Here is a 21,511-nt window from a genome sequence, read left to right as displayed (position 1 = left end):
ATATATAAAGAAAATATATATACTGTGATTCAGTCAGTCGAATAATATCAATAATTATAGTATTTTTGAATATAATTATAATATTTTAATTCGCGGAAGAAATTATGCGGCTCTTATGAACGTTTTGAGCTACTTAAGTGAGGTGGGATGAATTAAAACACTATAATTCTACCAAAAAATAATATAATTGATTGTCCAGTTGATCAGTTTGAGTGGTTAGATTTGGATATAATTAATTATAGATTATTTTTTATAATTAGTTATCTTCTTTCTATTTTTAAGACTTACATTCAGATTTTTATACTTATTAAAGTGAAACATTTAATCTCGTTACATAATAAAAATTAAATTAAATTTTTTAATTTTATAAAATTATCTTTTTAATTTTGTATAAAATCTTAATGTTTCATTTTCGTAAGTATAGAGATTCTAATATAAATTTTGAAAAGGTAAAGATCGAAATACTAAATATAACTAATTACATGAATTAATATATAATTAGTTTGATTTTAATGAGTAAATATTTTTTTCTTAAAATAAATATTTTTGATAAATATGAGGGTTTTCTTGAGAAATTTTTCAATCAATAAAGACCACCATTAATTTCAAAAGATTTGATTGTTACACTAATATAATTCAGACCCCAAAGTTAATATAATAGAAGGGAACGAGCTTGAAATTGCATCAAAAGCTTAAAATAAATCCATCATAATGTCGACCCAATAAAATATTAATGCAGCTTTAAATGTCGCATTCCTCGATGCAATCGCGTAATAGCGGGGTGGTCTTCTAGTGCAGGCGTCAGCTGGACAGGCTAAGCCAGGAAACACCACCCATTCCTCTCGTGTCACAAGAATGCTCGTGTGGCTATCGTACCGTGTCGACCGCACGTTGAGCCGGATGGCGAAGAACTTGATGGCCAGCCCGAGCTCGCTCGTGTCGTCCTCGCAGGCCGCCTCCGGCGTTGGTCACCAACACCGCGATCGGTGAGCTGAGCGTGATCGACGTCGATGCTAACATGTTGTTCCTCGACGTCTGGACTGTCGAAACCCACGACGAAAGATTTGGAGAGAGAGAGAGAGAAAGAGAGATGAGGGTTTCGATTGTGCTAACCTCCATATGCGGCGACTGATGGCGTTGATGCCGATGACGGTGGTGGTGGGATGCCATATGATCCGGTGGCGGAGCCAAAGATGGTAGGTTACCATTGCTAAGAGGCCAAGGGGTACAAGGATGCGATTCCAGATCATGTTTCTCCATCATCTCTACCGATGGTGGCTAAAGGACGAAGAAACCAGTAGTAGTAGTAGCAGCAGCAACAAAGGGGGAGGGGTTGTTGGATTCTGATAAGGATCTTAGCGGAATCTTTCGTTTTGGAAGTGAAGATTCGACAAGTAAAAGAAACAAATTACAACTTATTTATGTAAATTTTGGTTTAAAAAAAATCAAGAATTAATAATATCATTATCAAATATATTATATTTTAAAACAATATAATTTAAATGTACTTAAATATTACTTAAAAATGAAGAATTATTTTATGGACTTATAAGTTTCTTTTCGTCAGTCTTGTTTTTTCTCTCTTTTTTAATCCCTTTTTTTATCTCTTTATCTTTTTTTTTAATTAAAAGCAACTTCTACTATATAGTTATTAATTATATAACAAGTCCACAAGAATTAGACTAGTTAAAGGTGATTTATTTTAACTAGCCTAACTCTTAGTCATCGAGATAAAAATTGATCTTATCATACGAGCGAATGAACGAATAAATGAATAAATAAAGATATCACAAAATTGTCTCATATCTCTATAGTCATACTTTTTCTAATATCCATATCTTCATCATAACATTAATGTAAAGAACACCAGCAGACATGTCCAAAGCTGGACCAGCAACACGCAGTCCATCGAACTACCTGCAGAGATAGGAAGGTGTAGTGAGCATTTAAAGAAAATGATCAGTAGGTCGGGTAAGGACCAGTGCAACACATTCAGATAATTTATATGTATTTTGTATAATTATATTCATATGTAGAAGAATAAAGAACAACTCGTCTTTTCTTTTCTTTTTTGTATCATATATCATCTTAATAATGCTACAATATTATCTTCGTGAATTTAAACCTAATAATTACCATCCTTAAAATTCATAATGAAATATAAGTCTATTTAATATCATCATATTCAAGCCTAACATAAAATACATGCTTATCCCAAATTTGATATTTAAAATAATAATTAAAATAAAATTAACTTAGAGAAATATTACACCTGATCGGGTCAACAAGTACGGGCTATCAATCAATGAATCAATCGATTAAACCCCTCATGAAAAAGAAGCAATTTGGTTATTTAAATATACATAAACAATAAAATGGATCTTTTCTTTTCTTTATTATTATTATTATTATCATTTTCTTATGTATATGTCTTTGTTTTCCTTTTTTATTTTTTTATTTTATAATAATTATTGTTGTTTAGATCTCTTAGTTAAATAGTGATCCTCCTAATTTTTTTTTATAGATATTAATAGTCTACCAAATCCACTTATATCATCAAAATAAATGAATATAAAAAATTAATACAGTTAAAATAACCCAATTTTCTGGGTAGTACTTTTTATCTGTACCCTTTTCCTGCCAAGCGAGATTTGTTCCTATGGATTGGTTCCATTAGCCTAATGCTTGATTCCTATGTTTGTTTCTTGGTGGCGAACATTGTAGCCATCAAGCTTTTTTTTTTTTTTTGTACGAGGATAATTTAGTCTCACAATAGATGATGAGTTAATTAATACTGTAATACATGTAAGTGAGGTGTAAAATTAGAAAAATAAATATATAATTATATATAATCAAAGGTTTAGTGATAGCAGATAAGATTTTCCTATAGAGAGATTTCCTCATATAATTAGGAAAATCTTATCTGCTATTATGAGAAAATCTTTCTACTCTATTGAGGAAAATCTTCTATAGATGAAAATCTTACCTGCTATCATTTAGGAAGCTCAATTACACAATGATGAGATGTAATGCACCATAAAATAAACACAATTATAAAAAACAGGTAGTAGACACAATCACCAATATATGGGAAAAAATAGCATAATTATAGTGTGCTGAACAATGAGAAACCTTTGGAAGAAGAGTAGGGATGATTGTAAGTCGAGTTTAGCTGCCACGTGGTGAGGGATTTGGCTACCACATTGCAGTTGGTGGCATTGTTAAAGAGGAAGACTCTTGCGTCTCCATAAATTGCCTCAGTGGGATACACACGAGATGTGATGCATGTTCTTCCCTTCTGAGCAAAGCTTTCCACAATCGAGTGATCCACCTGAAAGATTAATAACAGTACCTTTATTTCACAACATATTTCAGTAAACAAAAGTAAGTAATGCCTAATCTACAACAAACTTTTATTCTTGCGAATGCGTTTGATTAACAAAGAAAAGAGATGGAGGTTTATGTTACATTATTCTATCTTTTAATGTGGAGATCTGAAGACATGGTAGTAAAACAATCTAATATGCCATTGGTTATCTGAAATTAGAGGTCAAGCAGATAATTTGTGAAATTTGCAATTATTCTCTAATCAGGTCACAATAAAATTACAAATTAATGGAAAACATATTTTATGTTGTTCAAGAAGTAATATTGGAGTTATTCTCAATGGATGAGATAATGAAAATATCATTAAAGACAACAAACATTTAAGATTTGTTGACTTCAATTATGACAGTGGACTTTTAATTGTGATGACATTTGAACCTTTTGACATTGGATACAGAATTTTCTTTTGCCTCTGGATAAACTCTACAATTGTTTAGTGCTTCAGAATGGAATGATTCATATACATCAGCAAGTATAGTACAAGCTAGAATATGTGCCAGATGAAACAGAAATAGAATTATTGGCTAGTAATGGGTGTTATAGATAATATTTCCTATTCCAATGAGCCAGATAGTTACTTACCAGTATTCTCAATGACAACTTTTCACCATCAAGCACGGGAACTGTGCTGCCGACCACTCTCTTCACGATATCATTCGCCTTCGATGACCTACATTTCGGCATTCACAAGTCAAATATCTCTGTAACTGCATGTTGTCGATGCAAATGGAACAACAGAGGTAAGAAGTACATGCCTCGATTCATCCTGGCAGAAGTGGGCGCGTAGGCGACCGTCCCTCCCTCTCGCCACGTAGAAGTAGACGGCGGTCTGCTCCGATAAGGCCTTATCGGCCAAGACGAGAAGCCCAAATGGCCCGAGCATACCTCTCGCAGCAGCACCACCGCTGGTGCTGCAGTTGTAGCCCACATCGGCCTCCGTCGTCGCCATCAATGCCGCCTCATCGATCACAAACTCAGCCTCTATGTCCAACTGCAACAAGGAAAGCTGTGTTTCAGCCGGAGATCCAAATGGTAACACGTTCCTCGTCGAGGCCAGTCTGATACCTGTGTGGCCGAGCCAACATCGAGAGGAATGACGGATCCAGGGGCGACGGTGATGCCGCTGAAGTTTCTGCTGCTCATCCTCAAGCTCTCCACCTCTTCCACCGGCCACTGGATCAAATTGCCACCGGTTTTGACATCAAACACCACCGTCCGAGGGATGGCCTGCCATGACAACAGTGATCGAATCGATCAAGGAAATGGAAAGCGGTGAACAGTGTGCACGTGAGCGACTGGTGAAAACATGGTTTGCACCGTTTACCCGACTCGGTTATCTTGCAAGGCAGCGAGCAGCGAGACGCCGAGGTCCTACGCCAGCTCAGTTTGCCTCTGGAGCGGCAACAGGTCGGTACATGATTGGCTTCCAACCTAAGTTATGTGCGTTGGGGGTCTGATGATTCAACATATGAAAATGCTAAAAGAAATCCAAACGTCAAATGTCATTTTTTATCTTATATGAAATTATTTTTGATCTTATATTTGTCTTCATATCAAATGTCGATTTTTCGAACAACGGACAGTCTGTTAGGCAGTTTACGATACCAAACCAATCAACCGGCCGAATCGGCCGGTTTTTTTTCCTTCGGTTTGCAGGTGCGAACATCGACCGGCGAACGGGCGCCGATCAACGATCCCGGTTTCCGGTTTTCTGTTTTGTCCGCGCCTGGGGTCCAATCCGGAAAAGGGACCCACTAGGTTTTGCTTTGTCCGGAGGGAATCGATTTGGGTACGGAGTGTGTTCAGAGACTTGCGAGCCCTAATGATACGCCTACGGTTGTTAGGTAGCACGCGCGACGTACCTGAATAGACGCCCAACCCTTGCGCACGTCCGCGCCCTCGCTGTCCATCTCCCCCACCCACCCCCACAGCACCCTCCGCCGCTTCGCCGGATCGTAGAACGTCTTGGAGGCGTAGAACGTGCCCCAGTCGTACCTCAGCCCGATCCCCACGTCCGCCTCTGCGTCGTCCGGGACCCACACGTTCTTCTCCAGGTCGTAGCTCCCGATGGCGTAGTAGTCGTTCCGGTCGTCGTCCATGCTCGCTTTCAGCACGTGCTTCACCCCGTCTCCGGCCACTGCCGACGTGTCCAGCCCCTCCCCTGCCGCCACGCCGCCCGTCGACACCGGGTAGAAGTCGACGCATTCCCACATGCCGGTGCCGGCGACCCGGCGGAGCACGCCGGGCAGCAGCTCGTAGGTGAGGAAGTCGGTGGTGCGGTAGACGAGAGCGATCCCGGCGTGGGACTCGTCCTTGGTGCCGATGGCCACGCGCCAGCTGGATCCCGTGGCGTCGGCCCAGGCGGTGGTGGGGTCGCGGAAGTCCTGCGGACCCACACCGGGCGGGGGGAGGAGGACCGGGTTGGCGTCGGATTTGGACCACCGGAGGAGCAGCGGGTCGGCGGGGTCGGCGGGGAAGACGAGGTTCTGCACCTGGACGGAATCGTCGGTGGCGCCGGTGTAGAGGACGGCGGGGCGACCGTCCGGGGGGAGGAGGGTGGCGGAGCCGGTCCAGACGCCGCGGGAGTCGTACCAGTGATCGGGGACGAGGGCGAGAGGGAGGTGGAGCCAACGTACGAGGTCACGTGAGACAGCGTGGCCCCAGGTGATGTTACCCCACACCGGGCTGCTCGGGTTGTACTGGTAAAAGAAATGGTACCACCCCTTGTAGAACAACGGCGCTGCCGCGGCCAACATCGACGGTCAGAAATCAACTGCTTACATATCAATCCTCGAAAAGAAAGCTACAGATGAGAGGAAAGGAGAGGTTCTCACCGTTTGGATCTGATGCATGGAAGAGACGTGAAGACAAGGGAATCGGAGAAGAAAAAGAAGAAGACGAAGTCAGCAATTAGAACGACTACAAATCGAGAGAGAGAGAGAGGAAGTGGAAAGCGGAGGAGCGGACCGTTCATCCAGTTGTCGAGGGGTTGGAAATGGAAGGCCGTGCGCTGCCATTGGAGCATCTCTTTGGTCCATTGGAAGTAATCTTCTGGTCCCTTGACACCCGCGGTGGCGGATGAGGAGAGGCCAGAGCGGGATGACTTCTCCGAGACGCCATCAGCCGGGCCACGGGAGCGGGGGATGGCATCCGTGGGGCGGAGTGCCGTCCTATCACGAGGAGCTCTGCCTCGGACGATGACGTCGACGGAGACGATTCCAACCAAGAGCACCGCCATGAGGACGGCCAGGACGCGAAGTCGGCGGGTAGCGGAGGAGTCAGGGGAGGAGGATGCGAGGAGAGGGGGATATCGGAAAGGGAGGGACTGATCCATGGGAGCGGTGGCGGAATGGCCTCCTTCTGTGTTGTTTTCCCCTGCTCCTGCCCCTCCCTATGGATTATAAGGTGGCCATGGATTCCAATTCAATGGGGAGGAGGGGAAGCCGCCGGGCCCGTCGAGGGGTGTAAATATAGAAGGTGGGTGTGTGGACAGGAGACGACGATACCAAAACGAGCAATAGGAGCGAGAGACGTCGCAGACGCAGGAGAAGAATAGGAGTCCTGCACAAATTCGTGTCCTGATTTCCTTCGTGGCTTGAAGTGTAACTCGACCGAACACGAACCGGGAGATACCGCTCTCGTGACGACTTCCGTACGGACGAGCTTTGTCTTTAGAAATGTCCTTAAAAAAAATTGTGTACGTCACGGAAATAGAGGTTCCGAAAGATCTCACGTGAGAGCTACGTATGTTAGTTACGTATGTTACCATCATCATTTATATACCTAAAAAAACTTCCTCATTTAAGGAATTATAATTTCGCATATGAAAGTGTTAACCGTCGGAAAGAATAAAAGATAAGAATAATTATTAAAAAAAATTATTGAAGTAACTGTTAATGTCTCTCTTATTTATACAGATTAGAAGGAGGAATTTTTCTCAACATAATAGAGGATTTCCCTCAACAGAATAGAGAGATTTCCTCGTATAGTTGAGGAAATATTATCTTCTATCATCTTCTATCAAGATGGTTCGTGAGTAGAACAAGAACAGATCGCTGCTGCTGATTGCTGAAAGAATAGAAGATAAGAATAATTTACAGATGGGATTTCCCTCAACAGAATAGATGATTTTCCTCAACATAATAGAGAGATTTCCTCGTATAGTTGAGGAAATCTTATCTTCTATCATTAACAAATAAATAAAGCTTAACATTTTAAAATAAATATATTTTTTAAAAAGATATTATGATAGTTATGAGCTAAATTGGATGAAACATGATAAGGGGATACGACACAATAATTATTCCATATCATGTTTTTTTTTATCCAAATGAAAATATTACCATTATATAATTCTTCTATTAAGTTGAATCCTCAAAACACATTTGATTATCGGTGGAAATCAAATGTCAAAGGTTTCTAATAAAGCTATCTTTTAAGTGTATGCATAGTTTTTATAGGAAAAATCATCATTGACGTTTGAGTCAATCCGACGTGGTTCGAACCCAATAGTGTAAGAGTGTTCAAAGTTGCTTCGAGGCATGCTTAAGATGGCTTTGAGATAGAAGTGTTGAGCTTTCAAGGGGTCACCTGCATTAAGATCGATATTGAAGAAAAAATTTTGATCCGATCCCTCCGATATTCAAGTTAGTCCGAGATCATTTTAGTGTATGAGTTTTTTTCAAAAAAAAAAAAAAACCTCCTGACATAGCAATTGGGATTATTGTTTATATTTAACATTAGAGGGGTAGCCTACAACCATCCCAACAACCTTGTTTGACATTTTATCCTTGTGAGCAATGAGAGGAGATAGTCCCCAATGGTTTACTTTGGACTTTTGTCTACACAGACAAATGGGCGGGGTGATCTAAACTTTTTTCATTCCGATAGCTTTCATGTGGTGCTTGTATCGGATGATGATTGATCGTTAATGTATTCTCTAAGTCTAGTAATAAATGTCTAATATTTGTGATGAGAATATCAACTATCGCCAGAGGCCTAATATCAATGAATTATTATGTTATAATTAAGCTCATTAGGTCTAAATAAGATAGATCAGTAGCTACTCGCAAAAATAATTATCATATGATAGTTTTGAATAGATCATATGTCAATTTTTCTCTACAAAATATAGGGAAAAAAAGTCTACTTAAACATTTATCATTATTGTCACCGTAAGAATAGTAGCGAAATAATCTAATTCGCTTCGAAAGATTCCAAGTTCAAGAGATTAAAACAAAAGAGTTTATTGACTCAAGCATGAGTAACCAACCATTTAACTACACGATCTTCTTTATGACATACATTCAAATTATTCATAATAAACATTAGATGTAAAATATCCCTAATAACATTTAGAATTCATCATACCAAATGGATTGTCTACTTAATGATATCCACCATCATCAGATACATATATATTTGATGTTGACAGAAGACCGGAATACCATTGTTGGAATTAGATAAACAAATAAAGAAACAAATATCAATTCCCTCGCAAATGAAGGTGCCAAAATAATACTTGCGATCACATGGAGAGTAGTGAGAAGAGCACATGGGAGACATGTTGATATCTTCAGTTCTTCGAAGCTGTGGCTGCAGGTTTCCCCCTACTTCCTCCGCCCCACCCGCCCACCCCCATGATATGTACGAAGAAGTCTTAATGGTCTAAGGTAGGCATTAATGGTAAATAGAGGAGGAGAAAGCCTTGAGCAAAGCCACTGTTGGTAGCCTTGTCTCCATGCTGCAGTCGCATGTTCCACAGGCAGTTCTGTCGACTCTTCGAAGCAGATCACGAAGAAACAGGCCATTGCGGAGCTAACGCATGGATGCACCGAGAGTGAAGAAGCGCTTAAAAGAAAAGCTGGGCAAGGTCAGCCATCGCATGCCTGCCAGTGTTTGTTCGCCAGGGAAGAAGACAGCTTTTCTGCACGCTCCTTGTCATATCGAAGTACCATGGCGTCGTTTTCAGCTGTTCGACGCATTTCCAAGCAGCGTCACGCTGGAGCAGTCAATTCGTCGAACAGTTGATCGGCCTTTCCAGTTGTTGTTGGATCCGTGTTGGGCCTGACCGCCCGTTATCGGTGGATCCAATGGTTAATGGAATTTAGCTAATTAATCAGAAATAATTAATACGAAAAATTCCGCCCTTTATGTTTCTTACTGTGCGAGTCCAAAGACTTGAGTTCGTTCGTCGATGCGGTTTAAGTCTGCCCTGTCTTCGGGGAGACCCCCAAAGAGATGACGGTCGGATCGCAGAAAGGTAAGAGACGGAGGCGTCCCCCGCCGAGCTCCGACCTCCCCGCATCGGATACCATGGCCCCCACGGCTGCCTCCGATTTCGGTCGTTGCAAGAGAAGCCGAGGCTACTGTTGCAGGAGAGAACCCTCTCTCCCCGTTGCCCTCGTCGCCCTTTGCACCCTCCTCTTCGTCTACATCACCTGGAAGCGGATGACCGTTGCCGTTTCCGTGTCCGCTCCTCCTCGATTCTACTCCTTTAACATCGTCAATGAGTTCCCCCACGACCCTGATGCTTTCACCCAGGCAAGATCCGTTTCCAACCCCTGATTCCGCTGTCTCTGATGCTCTTTGTGTGTTTGGCTGCGATTCGAGTTTTACGGTTGATCTTTAATTTCCGATTGGGGATTTGAATTGGATGACCATTTCCGTCTCACCTCCTCCTCGATTCTACTGTTTTGACATTGTCGAAGGGTTTTCCCAAGAGCCTGATGCTCTTAACCAGGAAAGATCAGTCTCAACTTGATTCCGCTTCTCTATTGCCCGAAGGATATTCATCAGAAGTATTTGCATGCTGTTCAATATTTTCTGATCTGAAGATATTCATTTTGCGTCAGTTAACCAAATTGAGTCTCGCATCTCTGCTCCAATGCTTGTAGGATTTGCCAGTGTATAAGAATTGGTACTTTTCATAAAATAAGCTGAGATAAGTACAATTCTGATTACAACAATGTCTGCTATGCCTGTCTATAGTATACTGTTTTATGTTTCAGATTACATATTCTTAGCGATTTATGTCACCAACTATCATCATCTTGTCTCACGATCGAATTTTTTGATATTTTATATGCTGAATAAACCTAAAAGCTGATTTTATGCATTATTTCAACTGTTGTTTGAGGATGCTAACTCTAGCACTTCTTGCTAATGAGTTCCTTTCCGACCATGGTCTCTGTAAATTAGTTACACGAGTGATGTGTGAGAAATAGCATAAGTTATTGGTTTGAGCTGCTTTTTTTTGTTGAATTATTGTTTCTGATGTTTGATCTTTAATACCTTCACTTGAACATCGTGTTTTCTGTAGATTTAGGTGTAAACTCTATTTTTTCCTTAAATCTCAGGGGCTTGTATATGGAGGAAATGAAACATTATTTGAGTCAACTGGTCTCTATCAGAGAGTAAGTTCAATTTAATTTGAATATAGAATATGTAACAAAGGTCAAGGGGTGCCTCAAATGTCTTCACATGTGCATTTGCGCTATGTTTTAAATATTGCTACATGTACTTTTAAGCTCTGCTGTAATCTCTGAAGGTTTCATGATATGTTTCTTTCCCTGTGCTGCAATCTGTAGTTTATTCTATTCGTGCAAGCTTTAAATTGGCTGTTCTTGAAGCTTTAAAACAAACAACAAAGAAACTATAACTCCAGAAAGCTAAAAACCTTGTGTTGATCACAACTTGTGTTGTACAGGTCATTAAGTAGTTAATTTTAATAACTCCTGGAGTTCTTTTCATCCACATAAGTGATTACATTTCTTCAATTTGATATGCACTGGTTCCATTATTCTTTGTTGATGCATCTTAATGCTTTTACTTCGTTGTCTAGATTATATTCAACATTTCAACCTACTCTTTCTTTTGGTTCTACCTTTTTTATGATTATCTTTGGTTTGTTCTCAAAATTACAATATATCTACATAGACTTCTGTCAAACTGTGTTTGGCCTGAGCGTAAATCTATGGAAATTTTGGTCTTTAACCAAAACGATATTTGATTGCTGAGGATGTGAAAAATGAATTTTTGTACTAGAAAAAAATTTCTTACCAGAAAGAAGCTGAAATCTTATTCCTCCTACTGGCTTGAGATCAGTATCATATGCTAATTGTACTACTACTAAAAAAATGAAATCGCTTCTTGAACTAGTTCAAAGTTGGTCCAATAAAATCTCCATCCTAGTATCTTCACGTGGCCTTGATGTTTCTGGAGGCGGTATATCATTCTGTCCTCTACTCAGGTTGCAAAACAGTTTTAAGATATTGTTTATGTCGATGCTATGTGATTATGATATCTTTTTATATTTAACCACACCGAAGCAGAACATTACATAAACTATGCCTCCATCTCAGTGTGTTACTAATATTTTGAACATTTTAGGTCTAATTTCATAACAACCTTAATTCATCATTTAAACAATATCATGTTTGTACTTAATTGGCTGTATTGCTAGAAGCATACAATGAACCTAGTGCTTACAGATGTATACACCTTCTATTTTTTTATGTATATGTACTAACTGTTCATCACTTCATATACATGTCCTGTTTTCTATTGCTCACATATATATGTATCGGATCACTACTGCAACTTGTTAAAATGTCCGCACTAATGTACAAAGATTCTTCTTTCAACCTAAGCAGTATCATTAGACTAATATGAATTAATTGATTGTGCACTGAATGGATGTGATGACCATATGGGGAAAAAATATCATGTTTACAGATCATGATGGTGAGAAGATTATCTTAGAATTTTTAAATGGAACTAATGTTTCTACATATTGTCTCTTATATAAGATCATGCTCATATCCTATGAAATCAGTAAATACAGACAATGTTTGTGCTATCTGGTATTTGATTCTCTTATCACTAACTTTTTCTCACCTTTTGTTGTACCCAGTCCTCAGTCAGACAGGTTCTTCTGCAGACTGGGAAGGTAACCATGCGACGATATCCTTGATCTTTTTCCCATATTACACTCAACTTCATTTGTTGTTTAACTATCTTGTTAATTATGGAAGCTTGATGCTTTTAGTTGCATGGCTGTTATCGAGTTAAACTTTCAGATCAATCATTATCATGGGACCATGGAAGATCTGGACGTATTGCTCCTAATATTAGGTCATGTATAGATGGTTGACTGCTGGTCAGAATTAGTTATATTATTAGCTACTTGCAATGACCTATAACTCATTTGGTTGTTTTTAAAAAGTGAATTTCTTCAAACACATGTTTTTACACAGTCGTAATTTTGAAAACGATGGTGTGCACTTAACTAGTTCAAAATAGTATGTGATGTGTTGGATAATCTGATGATCGTGATGTTCAATAACCTGATCTAGACAGTACTTAGATTTTGCTATCTTGTTTTTCTATCAAGATCTTTAAAGATATTGTAAACTTTGAAATGACTATCTTGGCAACTAAATGACTTTATGAAGTGAATCATTAAAAAGTTATTGTATGACCTTTGGATTCATGGATCTCACACAGGAACATTCAACTTATATATATATCTATCATTTTAGTTGTTATTTATATTTAATAATTTGGAACCAAACATGCTGTGCCTTTTCCTCCTGTATACTTCTGATATCTATTACATGCAAGGATTCTTGACAAGGTGTCAAGTTCTTGCAGTATAAGAGTGCTAAACCAAGACTTGGGTGCCAATATTAGAAGTAAACTAATAGAACCACTGAAAAAGTTCAAGGAACAAAATGTGGAATCCCAAATTCAGGAAGATTTTGCCTTTTAATGGGTAGATATAATCAAAGTATTGTGGAAACTAGTCATGTCGGCCGGTGTCGGTGTCACACATGATGGCACATGGAAACAACATGCAATTCGTTCAATGTGTTTGTATGTTGGAGGTGTTCATAGATTCAACCAGATGCTTGTAGAGAGAACAAGGTTTTCTATGAAAAGATAACAAATGATGATTTGGAAAGTTGAAGATGGTCAGACTTTCAGATTCATTAGAAATAAGCAACTCCATTTTCAGGTTAGCAAAAGGGAGGTTGAGCATAGAATAGATATTTTTAGATCAGAATGGAGCATAAGGAGCTATGAAGTAGTTTTATACTTTTCATTTCTTTAACAACTTTAAAATATAAAAATGGCTATTATATGAGGGCTAAAGTTAAGGGCCTTATTGAAATGGATAAAAATAAAGTCTATGCGTCAACTGACAGACATGGATAAAGACAGATGGAATTGTAAATTTAGCAATGTTAATATAGCATTGGCAGGATTGCTGCAGATTAATTTTGTGGTACTTTGGTGCATTGATTTTTCACTTTTTCCAATGGATCTGGTGCAACCCGGGGATAGCATTAGTGTTTATACAATGACATCTTAACTTCCTCATCTGATAACATGAATTACAAGGGATGCCCTGATAATCTTTGGAAAAGATCAAAATTCATGTTTGTTCTGTTTAAGTCACTTTGGTGTAACATCATCAAAATGTTTCTTCCTTCGCTTGATGAAAAGGATAGAACACTATGCATAAGTGGACATACATTTATATTTAATGCTTGTGCTATTATTGTTATGCTATAACTGAACTAAAGTTAATGTTTTTTTAATGAAAATTAAATGTCATTTTATGTTGATTTGAGAATGACCATATATTATTTTATCAATGTTCAGGTCCAGGTTTCGCACCAAATGGATGGATCCTATTTTGGAGAAGGTCTAACACTTTTGGGTGAAAGGTTACTGTCCAAACTCCTTATATGGTTCTAGTGCTTGACACATAAATTCTTCTTTTTTTTTTGGTGGTTAATCGATAAACCCTAAGAAAACACATAAATTCTTTCTGTTTGATAGATCGGCCTGCATGTTTAGGCATCATTAACCTATTTTGTTTTAGCCCTTTGGTTGTAGGAGGGGATTAACTTTATGTTGTTCTCTTCGGGTAAAAAATACTTGATGAAAGTAACAGTCTAGAATTTAAGTTTGTGAATGTTAGTTACAGCTTAAGTTGATCTATATTAGTTGGACAAGTTGGTCATCAGATTGAAAGGTGAAAGTTGACATATACATAGAATATGTATGATGGGTCATTTATTACAAGAATTAATGCGTATTGTGGGATGCAAAACTTGGGTTGCATCCTCTCGGTGGTTGCTTGGTTATGGTTTCTCTAAAAATATATACAATCATGTATATACACATGGGTGTATATTTTTATACATTGGCTGTAGTATTTTTCTTTATCTGATGTAATTTTGAGCACTGTGGCTCCTAGTTTTAAATTAGAATGAAAAAGTAATTGACAATTTTAAATTATTGTTGGCACTAAATGTGTATGCTAGCCATCAGAGCAACATGTTTCAGTGTGCAGATGCTTGACATGCCATGTCATGTTAATGACTGAAATTAACCACAAATATTCTATCAATCTTTTGTATAAAGAGGGAAAAAAAAGAAGTTTGCTGAAAGCTTGCTCCTCTTTGGCATCTTCATCGCTGCTCTGACCTCTGCTCTCATGGGTTGGTGTGCCAGGCTGATGGCCTCCCTTGAATATGCATTGTATTAATGAATGAGGGAGGAGAACTGAAGGGGCCAAAGTGAAGGGATTAAAAATTTGAACTTGTATAAACTATAAGTTGAAAGTGCTTGAATGGTTGAACCTATCACTTTAGGTCCATTCTCAATGTAAGAAGCCCAATCCACAAAATATTATTAGGAAGTGCAGTCATCCTGATTTTTAACTACTCTGTGTAATTTATTATTGATAACCTTAGTTTCATATTGTTATAACGGACTGTTATATCTGAAATGTGCTTAATACAATACTGAAATTGTTATCAATTTGAGGTCTACTATTTGTGTTTCTGTCTGGATTCAATTTGTCTAAATAAAGCAGGGAACCATGTTAATTTGTTTCAGCAATATTGATTTTGAATCACTTTAAGACATGACAATTGAATATCTTTGTAGTGTTGTTTTTGGTCCTCTGACCAATTACATTAGTTTAATTCTTTCTTCGATGCTTATTAGACCATTATTGTTTGATTATAACAAAATGATGATTCTTTTTCTTGTGTAGGTTGTTCCAAGTAACCTGGTTGACAAGAACAGGTTTCACATATGATCGATACAACTTTAGCAAAGTTTGTTCCTTTCTACATAGATCTTTACATATATGCTATCTTCATTTGGTTCCATTCATTGTTCGATCACATTCATCTAAAGTAGGTTTGTGATGTGATTTGTGCAGGTTTTTCTTCTTTTATCTTTTCAAAAATATATGTTTCCAAATGTAGGACACAACCCTTTTTAGCAGAAAATATTATCTAAAATGTAATTATCTTGATACAATTTAACAATTGGAGAACTTTGGTGATGCATAATGAGATTCCAAGATATTTCAGAAAAACACTGAGCAAACCTTGACAACCAGAGAACCTTTTGATAATGTCTTGCGACAAACATAGACATTTCGGTGTACATGTCCTTATCCATCGTTTATGATTCTTGATACTCGGCTACTCACTATAGTTGTCTACTTCGTAATTGAAGAAAGAGTTGGCTTACAGCTGGGGATAGATTTGAGCATCATGGAATTTCTGTGTCCAAAAGTGGTTTTAGAAGGAAAATGGTTTTTTTCATGCTGTCATAAAGAAAGAACACACAAAGATCATCAATTAACATTTCTCAATCTAAGATAAAAAGATATACAAGATTCTTGTGACCAAGTGGAATATTGTTATGATCTTATAGAAGCCTGACTTTGTAATTTTGTTCCCCGATCATTCACAGCTTGTTCGTATACATAACAACAACAACAAAGTTGTAAATCTCAACTAAATTTTGTACCTCAATCATTCATAGCTTGTTGGTATACATAACAACAACAACAAAGCTGTAAATCTCAACTATTTAGGGTTGGCTATTATAGATCTTTTTCCGCCATTGAGATATGTAAAGGGTCATATGTTAAGTGAGATCTAGAGTAATTAAATCTTTATTTATAGTTTCTATTAAAATCTTTTTAAGTCTTCATCTATCTTTCCTCGTATTAGTAACATTAATAATTTTTTCTCTTCTAACTATCTAAGCACATGATCGTACCATCTTAAATGATTCCCTCTCATTTTATCCTCTATCGAAGCGATACCTGATTGTTCACGTATAAAAATATTTCTTTTCCTATCTTTCCTAGTTACTCCATACATCAATCTCAGCATTCTCATTTCAGCAACACAAACTCTTTGTATATGTTGTTCCTTAACTGTCAAACATTTAGATCCATTAAATATTGTTGGTCTCACGATTGTCTTATGAAAATTTTCTTTTAATATCAAAGGTATCCGATGATCACACAAGACTTATGACACCCATTTTAACTAGCTTGTTTTTACTCTATGAATACTTGTTGGTAATGATGCATAATTTTTTATATATGCTACTAGACAGGTTCTTGGTGGTTCAGTATCATAACCTGACTTTGCATGATGAAGATTGATTAGATGCTTTGGGACTCAAATTTTCTTCTTTGCCTCAACCAGGCACTTACCAACCCGTGCTTTATGGTTTTATGTTGGTTCGTCACATTTGACTGGATCAATGGTTTTATGAGCACAATAAAACTCAGTATGGCATGTGTTACTTGGTAAAGTACCAATCAGAGAGTGGACCGCTATGAGTTTGATACATGAATTGTAATTCTTTACTAGGATTACATGTATATACTTTTATCAATCCATTATTTCCTCTGTTGTTTGTCTCCTTGACTTCAAAATATTTAAACTTGAACCAGAAAAAGTGAATACATTATTGTTATGCAAAAATTGAGCCAGGAAGCTGCTAAAAAATCACTGTTCTTAATATGAAACCATAAGATAATAGCATACATGATGTTATTTCATAGACCATCTACTTTGAAAATAATTTGGTGCTACAAATATGGTGCAGCAACGTAGGTTTACTCATCAGATGCGTGATGGATGGGGACTGGCAACCGATGGCAAAGTTATATTTGGGACTGATGGAAGTTCAACACTCTATCATCTAGATCCCCAAACCTTAAAAGGTTTGCACTTGTTAACAATCATGTTGTTTTCTCTTATTGGATTTGATTTCTTTTCTTTCTTAAAAATTTCTGCAGTTATTAGAAGAGTAACTGTAAGATATAATGATCATGAAGTTCCTTATCTTAATGAGTTGGAGTATGTAAATGGTGAAGTATGGGCTAATGTCTGGCAGGTGTGGTAATTGTTCTCTTGATACATTCTTCATCGGTAATCTCAAAATCATATTTTGTTTATATTTTTCAATTTAGTTAATCTATATATTCAATGTTCCTTCTTCTCACTAAGGAGCATGACTCTGCAGGGGTTATACTACACATTGAAATTCTTTTCAAACTGCTTCTTGTAGCAATGCTTTGGCTGCATTTGAAACTTTCTGTTGTGTCATGTTGATGAATTGATAAATTCAATATTCATCATTTCAATTGATCTAAGGTATAAGAACCATTCTGAACATGAATATGTAGTTTGTCACGTAGAAAAGCAACTGTGAACCCAAAAGCTTATGGCATTATACATCATATAATATTACACTTTTCAAGTACATGTGAACCCAAAATATAACTTGTAGTTTGTTACATGTGCTTATGGCATCAACTACCACCTTTTATGCCAGCATAGGTGCATTGTGTTGTGCCAAAGGCATACTGTTCACAATCCTTGTACTGGTATTGGTTTGCCATGGCTGCCTCCAGCAACAAAGATAACTATATGGAATTGCATGTGTCCTCCAAAGTAAGTAATTTTTGTATTCTCTCTACAAGACTCAAAACTTGCATACATGTTAAAAACTTTAAAAGTATTATTCATGCTCATCAGATCGAGTCAAACAAATCAATGAAGCTTTAAACTTCTAAATTCAAGGTTAAATAACTTTGATAGTCAAGACAGTAAATTTGTGCATCATCAAAATTGGTTTGGTTGAACTTAGCTGAATAAGATCTTTAGTTTTTAATAAAATGAGCAAGAGAGATAATTATCACCGTCCCTCATTGTTGAGAAAATTCACTAAGCCCAACAGCTTTGGGTGTCTGATTTTTCTCAAAGCCAACTGGAGTAATTCAGACCAGAGTCCTCATGGACAATAACATATTGCATCAATAATCTTTAACAATAGGGAAAGATCATTTGATATCTTCAATCATATACTTCAATAGGTTTTAACTAACAGTTGGTTGTACCTTAAGAAAAAAAAGAAAAAAATTGGAGAAAAATCTTCTCGGACATAATGTTGTAAATGGTCCTCAATTGATCAAAGTAAGATAGGGCATGCATTGTATCATACCTTTATCGTTCTTTTTCATTTTACTTCAACCTAGTTGATAAGGTAGACCCTCATGTTAAACGTCATTGTTTGGTCTTTTCTATATCATCTCTTTTATCTTAAACTATAGATCTAACTATACACAAACCAACTTAATGATTCGCTTCAAATGGCTTTGGTCCTACTCCAAATTAGTGACGATTGCGTTTTAGTGTTTGAGATCTCATTTCTCATTTCGTGCCATTATGTTATTCATTATATGTTTGCAAATGTTATTTATTTTGTCATTGATTCTATGAATTGATACGAATAGATGCTCATTCTTGCATTTCTATAAATGTTAATTTCTGCTCTCATCCTATTGAAAATAATAATTATTCCAATACTTGTTTAGAATATACAAAATGTCACTAAAAATTTCAATAAAAGTGTTAAAATAATAGTTAAGAACAAAAATAATTTCTAGTTACGTGTTGCAGACAGATTGCATAGCTAGAATATCTCATAAAGATGGCATGGTGCTTAGTTGGATTCTTCTCCATGAATTAAGGTACATGAATTTATGGACTGTCAAGTTCCCTAAGTTGAATTTGAAAACACTATTATTTATCATCATTATAGAAATGTTGAAATGACAGCTTTTTGAAATTTTTACAGGCAAGGCTTGTTAAAATCTGGACACACTGTGAGTTCCAATTTTCATATGTTTCTTTGTGTTTTTGAGTTGCAAGCTTCTTTACTTTCTGGTAACATGCTAAGAATATCTTGTTCCAGAGCTATTTGTTGTTTATGTTATTGAGAATTTGTACTAACAGTTTGATTTATGTAGATGAACAAGGAATTGAATGAGATTTGAGAGAGAGAGAGAGAGAGAGAGAGAGAGAGAGAGAGAGAGAGAGATTCTTTTAAATTGTTTTAGCCTCTCGGAGCGAATAAAGAAATTCTATTATCCCTTGTTGTCAACTTAGCTCTCAGAGAAAAGTGCTGGTGTGAGCCATAAGCTACATTTTTATGGGATGCCTTCTTTAGGAGAAACAAAAAGGGCATACTGCTTAATGCTTAACATATTACATATAAAACAAAAACTTGGTTGTCTTAACTATATACTCATTTAAATGCTAATAAGTTCGATGTTGGTGTGCATTCTGTGACCAAGTCAAATAAAACTGTATTAAGGTAAACATTATCTGGCCTTGACCTGCTAAACTATGACTTTCCATATACATAGATTTGAATATTGTGACATGTCAAAATAGTTCCTATGTCTGATATCTTATTTCAACATATGTTGCATTTGTACATATGCCTATGCAACGATTTACAAATTGTATTATTTTTATTAATTTTATTTTATTTTTATGAATAATCATTTCTTTAATTCAGCATAGATGTAGGTTCAAAGTTTATTATAAATTTTGGACAAAATAGCCTGCAGGTTTAAATTATTTCTTTTGCTCAAATCTCTGTCCTATTAGTTCTACTTTTCCACCAATGTTTCCTAAAAATTTCTGCAAATAATCATTTAAGATATGATAATCTTTAGTTACTTTCCTAATATTCTGTACCAATTTATCATATGTGAAATCTTTGTTCTCAAATTATTCTGTTTCTATTGATCCCTTAACTTGGTGTGCACATAGGACTAGTGATGGTATCAGTTCTAGCCAGGGTTGTGCCAGCAATGGATGCAACCCAGACTGAGCAACGGATTTAAAATTATACCTGTACCATACCCTTTCCAATGCTTGGCCGGGTCATGGCAGGTGTAAGGGATTTGGTTTAAACCAGTTCTCAAGTTTAGCTTGCGTCTAGAATATATTTGAGTGATGAGAGTAAACAAATAGTTCATGCAAAATTGTAGCATAACTAAAACCTTGTACTAACTCCATGTCACAAATTTATCTAAGCACAGCGGAACGCTTTATAATTTTTAAATGCAAATCGTGTTTAAACCCTCCTTTCTCTGTTTTAAGAAGAAAATTTTGTTTACTGTTCCTCCTGTAAACTTTTCCAGGCTATCGACGTGCTTAATGGTATTGCTTGGGACAAGGAAACAAACCGGTTGTTTGGTAAGTTTGTGTTTATTAAAAATGAAATGTATGCCTTTTTTGCTTTGCTTTTTAATAATTTGAATTTAGAACTTTCTTTGCCTGATTCCTCGGTTTCATCTTCCTTTCATGCTACCAGTGACTGGTAAATTATGGCCAAAGCTTTATCAGATCCACCTTCATCCAGTTACTGGTCAACTGAATGGTAGGTTAGAAGACCTTTGTCTTATAAAGAATGAAATTTCATAGTCAGCCAAGATGAGTAAGTTCATCATGCTCTATCCCAGTCTACCAAAGTGTACAAGATCGCGAGGGATGACTACTACAGAAATGAGTAGCAATCTTTTAGTTTCATATATTGCAGATATATCAGCTGAATTTGGTACTTGTTTTTTTCTTTTTGTGAATCGCAAATATAATTTTGTAGTTCGTACTCACTGATTTATTAATGCATGTCCAATGTAGGCTCTGTATTAGAGCATAGTCAATGTAGGAATCGCCAACTGGAAGATATGGTTCCGATAAACGTGAGATCAAGCAGGTTTAAAGGATCGATTCTCCAATAATCATTGCTTGTGCATGTTAGGCATCTTCATTTTCCGTTTTCATACTTAGCTATCTTGCAATATACGTTCAAGCGTGGGCCTTTCGTTGACATGCTTTTGTCATACCAATTATATATCAAAAGATAATTTTAACCATCTTGTAATACACTTTTGTCTTGCATGCTAAAAAATCTCTGCTTATATTTTACA

General features: G+C 37.1%; 2 protein-coding genes across 2 annotated transcripts; one reads left to right on the top strand and one right to left on the bottom strand.

Moving 5' to 3' along the window:
- Window positions 1-1,798: 1,798 nt before the first annotated feature.
- Window positions 1,799-7,048, bottom strand: LOC135597990 (beta-fructofuranosidase 1-like). The gene is made up of 8 exons (XM_065091504.1): window positions 6,355-7,048; window positions 6,222-6,230; window positions 5,250-6,127; window positions 4,453-4,614; window positions 4,143-4,378; window positions 3,970-4,057; window positions 3,133-3,331; window positions 1,799-1,917 (listed from the first exon to the last, which is right to left on the bottom strand). The coding sequence occupies exons 1-8, from the start codon at window positions 6,719-6,721 to the stop codon at window positions 1,844-1,846; spliced, it is 2,013 nt and encodes a 670-aa protein (XP_064947576.1). The 5' UTR covers window positions 6,722-7,048; the 3' UTR covers window positions 1,799-1,843.
- A 2,509-nt stretch (window positions 7,049-9,557) lies between these two features.
- LOC135598339 (glutaminyl-peptide cyclotransferase-like) lies at window positions 9,558-21,244 on the top strand. The gene is made up of 11 exons (XM_065091972.1): window positions 9,558-9,930; window positions 10,746-10,802; window positions 12,302-12,337; window positions 14,056-14,120; window positions 15,461-15,524; window positions 17,329-17,446; window positions 17,522-17,619; window positions 19,188-19,258; window positions 19,366-19,393; window positions 20,723-20,777; window positions 20,896-21,244. The coding sequence occupies exons 1-11, from the start codon at window positions 9,628-9,630 to the stop codon at window positions 21,003-21,005; spliced, it is 1,005 nt and encodes a 334-aa protein (XP_064948044.1). The 5' UTR covers window positions 9,558-9,627; the 3' UTR covers window positions 21,006-21,244.
- The last annotated feature ends 267 nt before the right edge of the window (window positions 21,245-21,511 follow it).

Source organism: Musa acuminata, chromosome BXJ2-1 (genome assembly GCF_036884655.1).
Source record: "Musa acuminata AAA Group cultivar baxijiao chromosome BXJ2-1, Cavendish_Baxijiao_AAA, whole genome shotgun sequence".
Classification (NCBI taxonomy): domain Eukaryota; kingdom Viridiplantae; phylum Streptophyta; class Magnoliopsida; order Zingiberales; family Musaceae; genus Musa; species Musa acuminata.
Note: the sequence above shows the minus strand (reverse complement) of the source record. Positions and strands in the feature narration are given on the sequence as shown.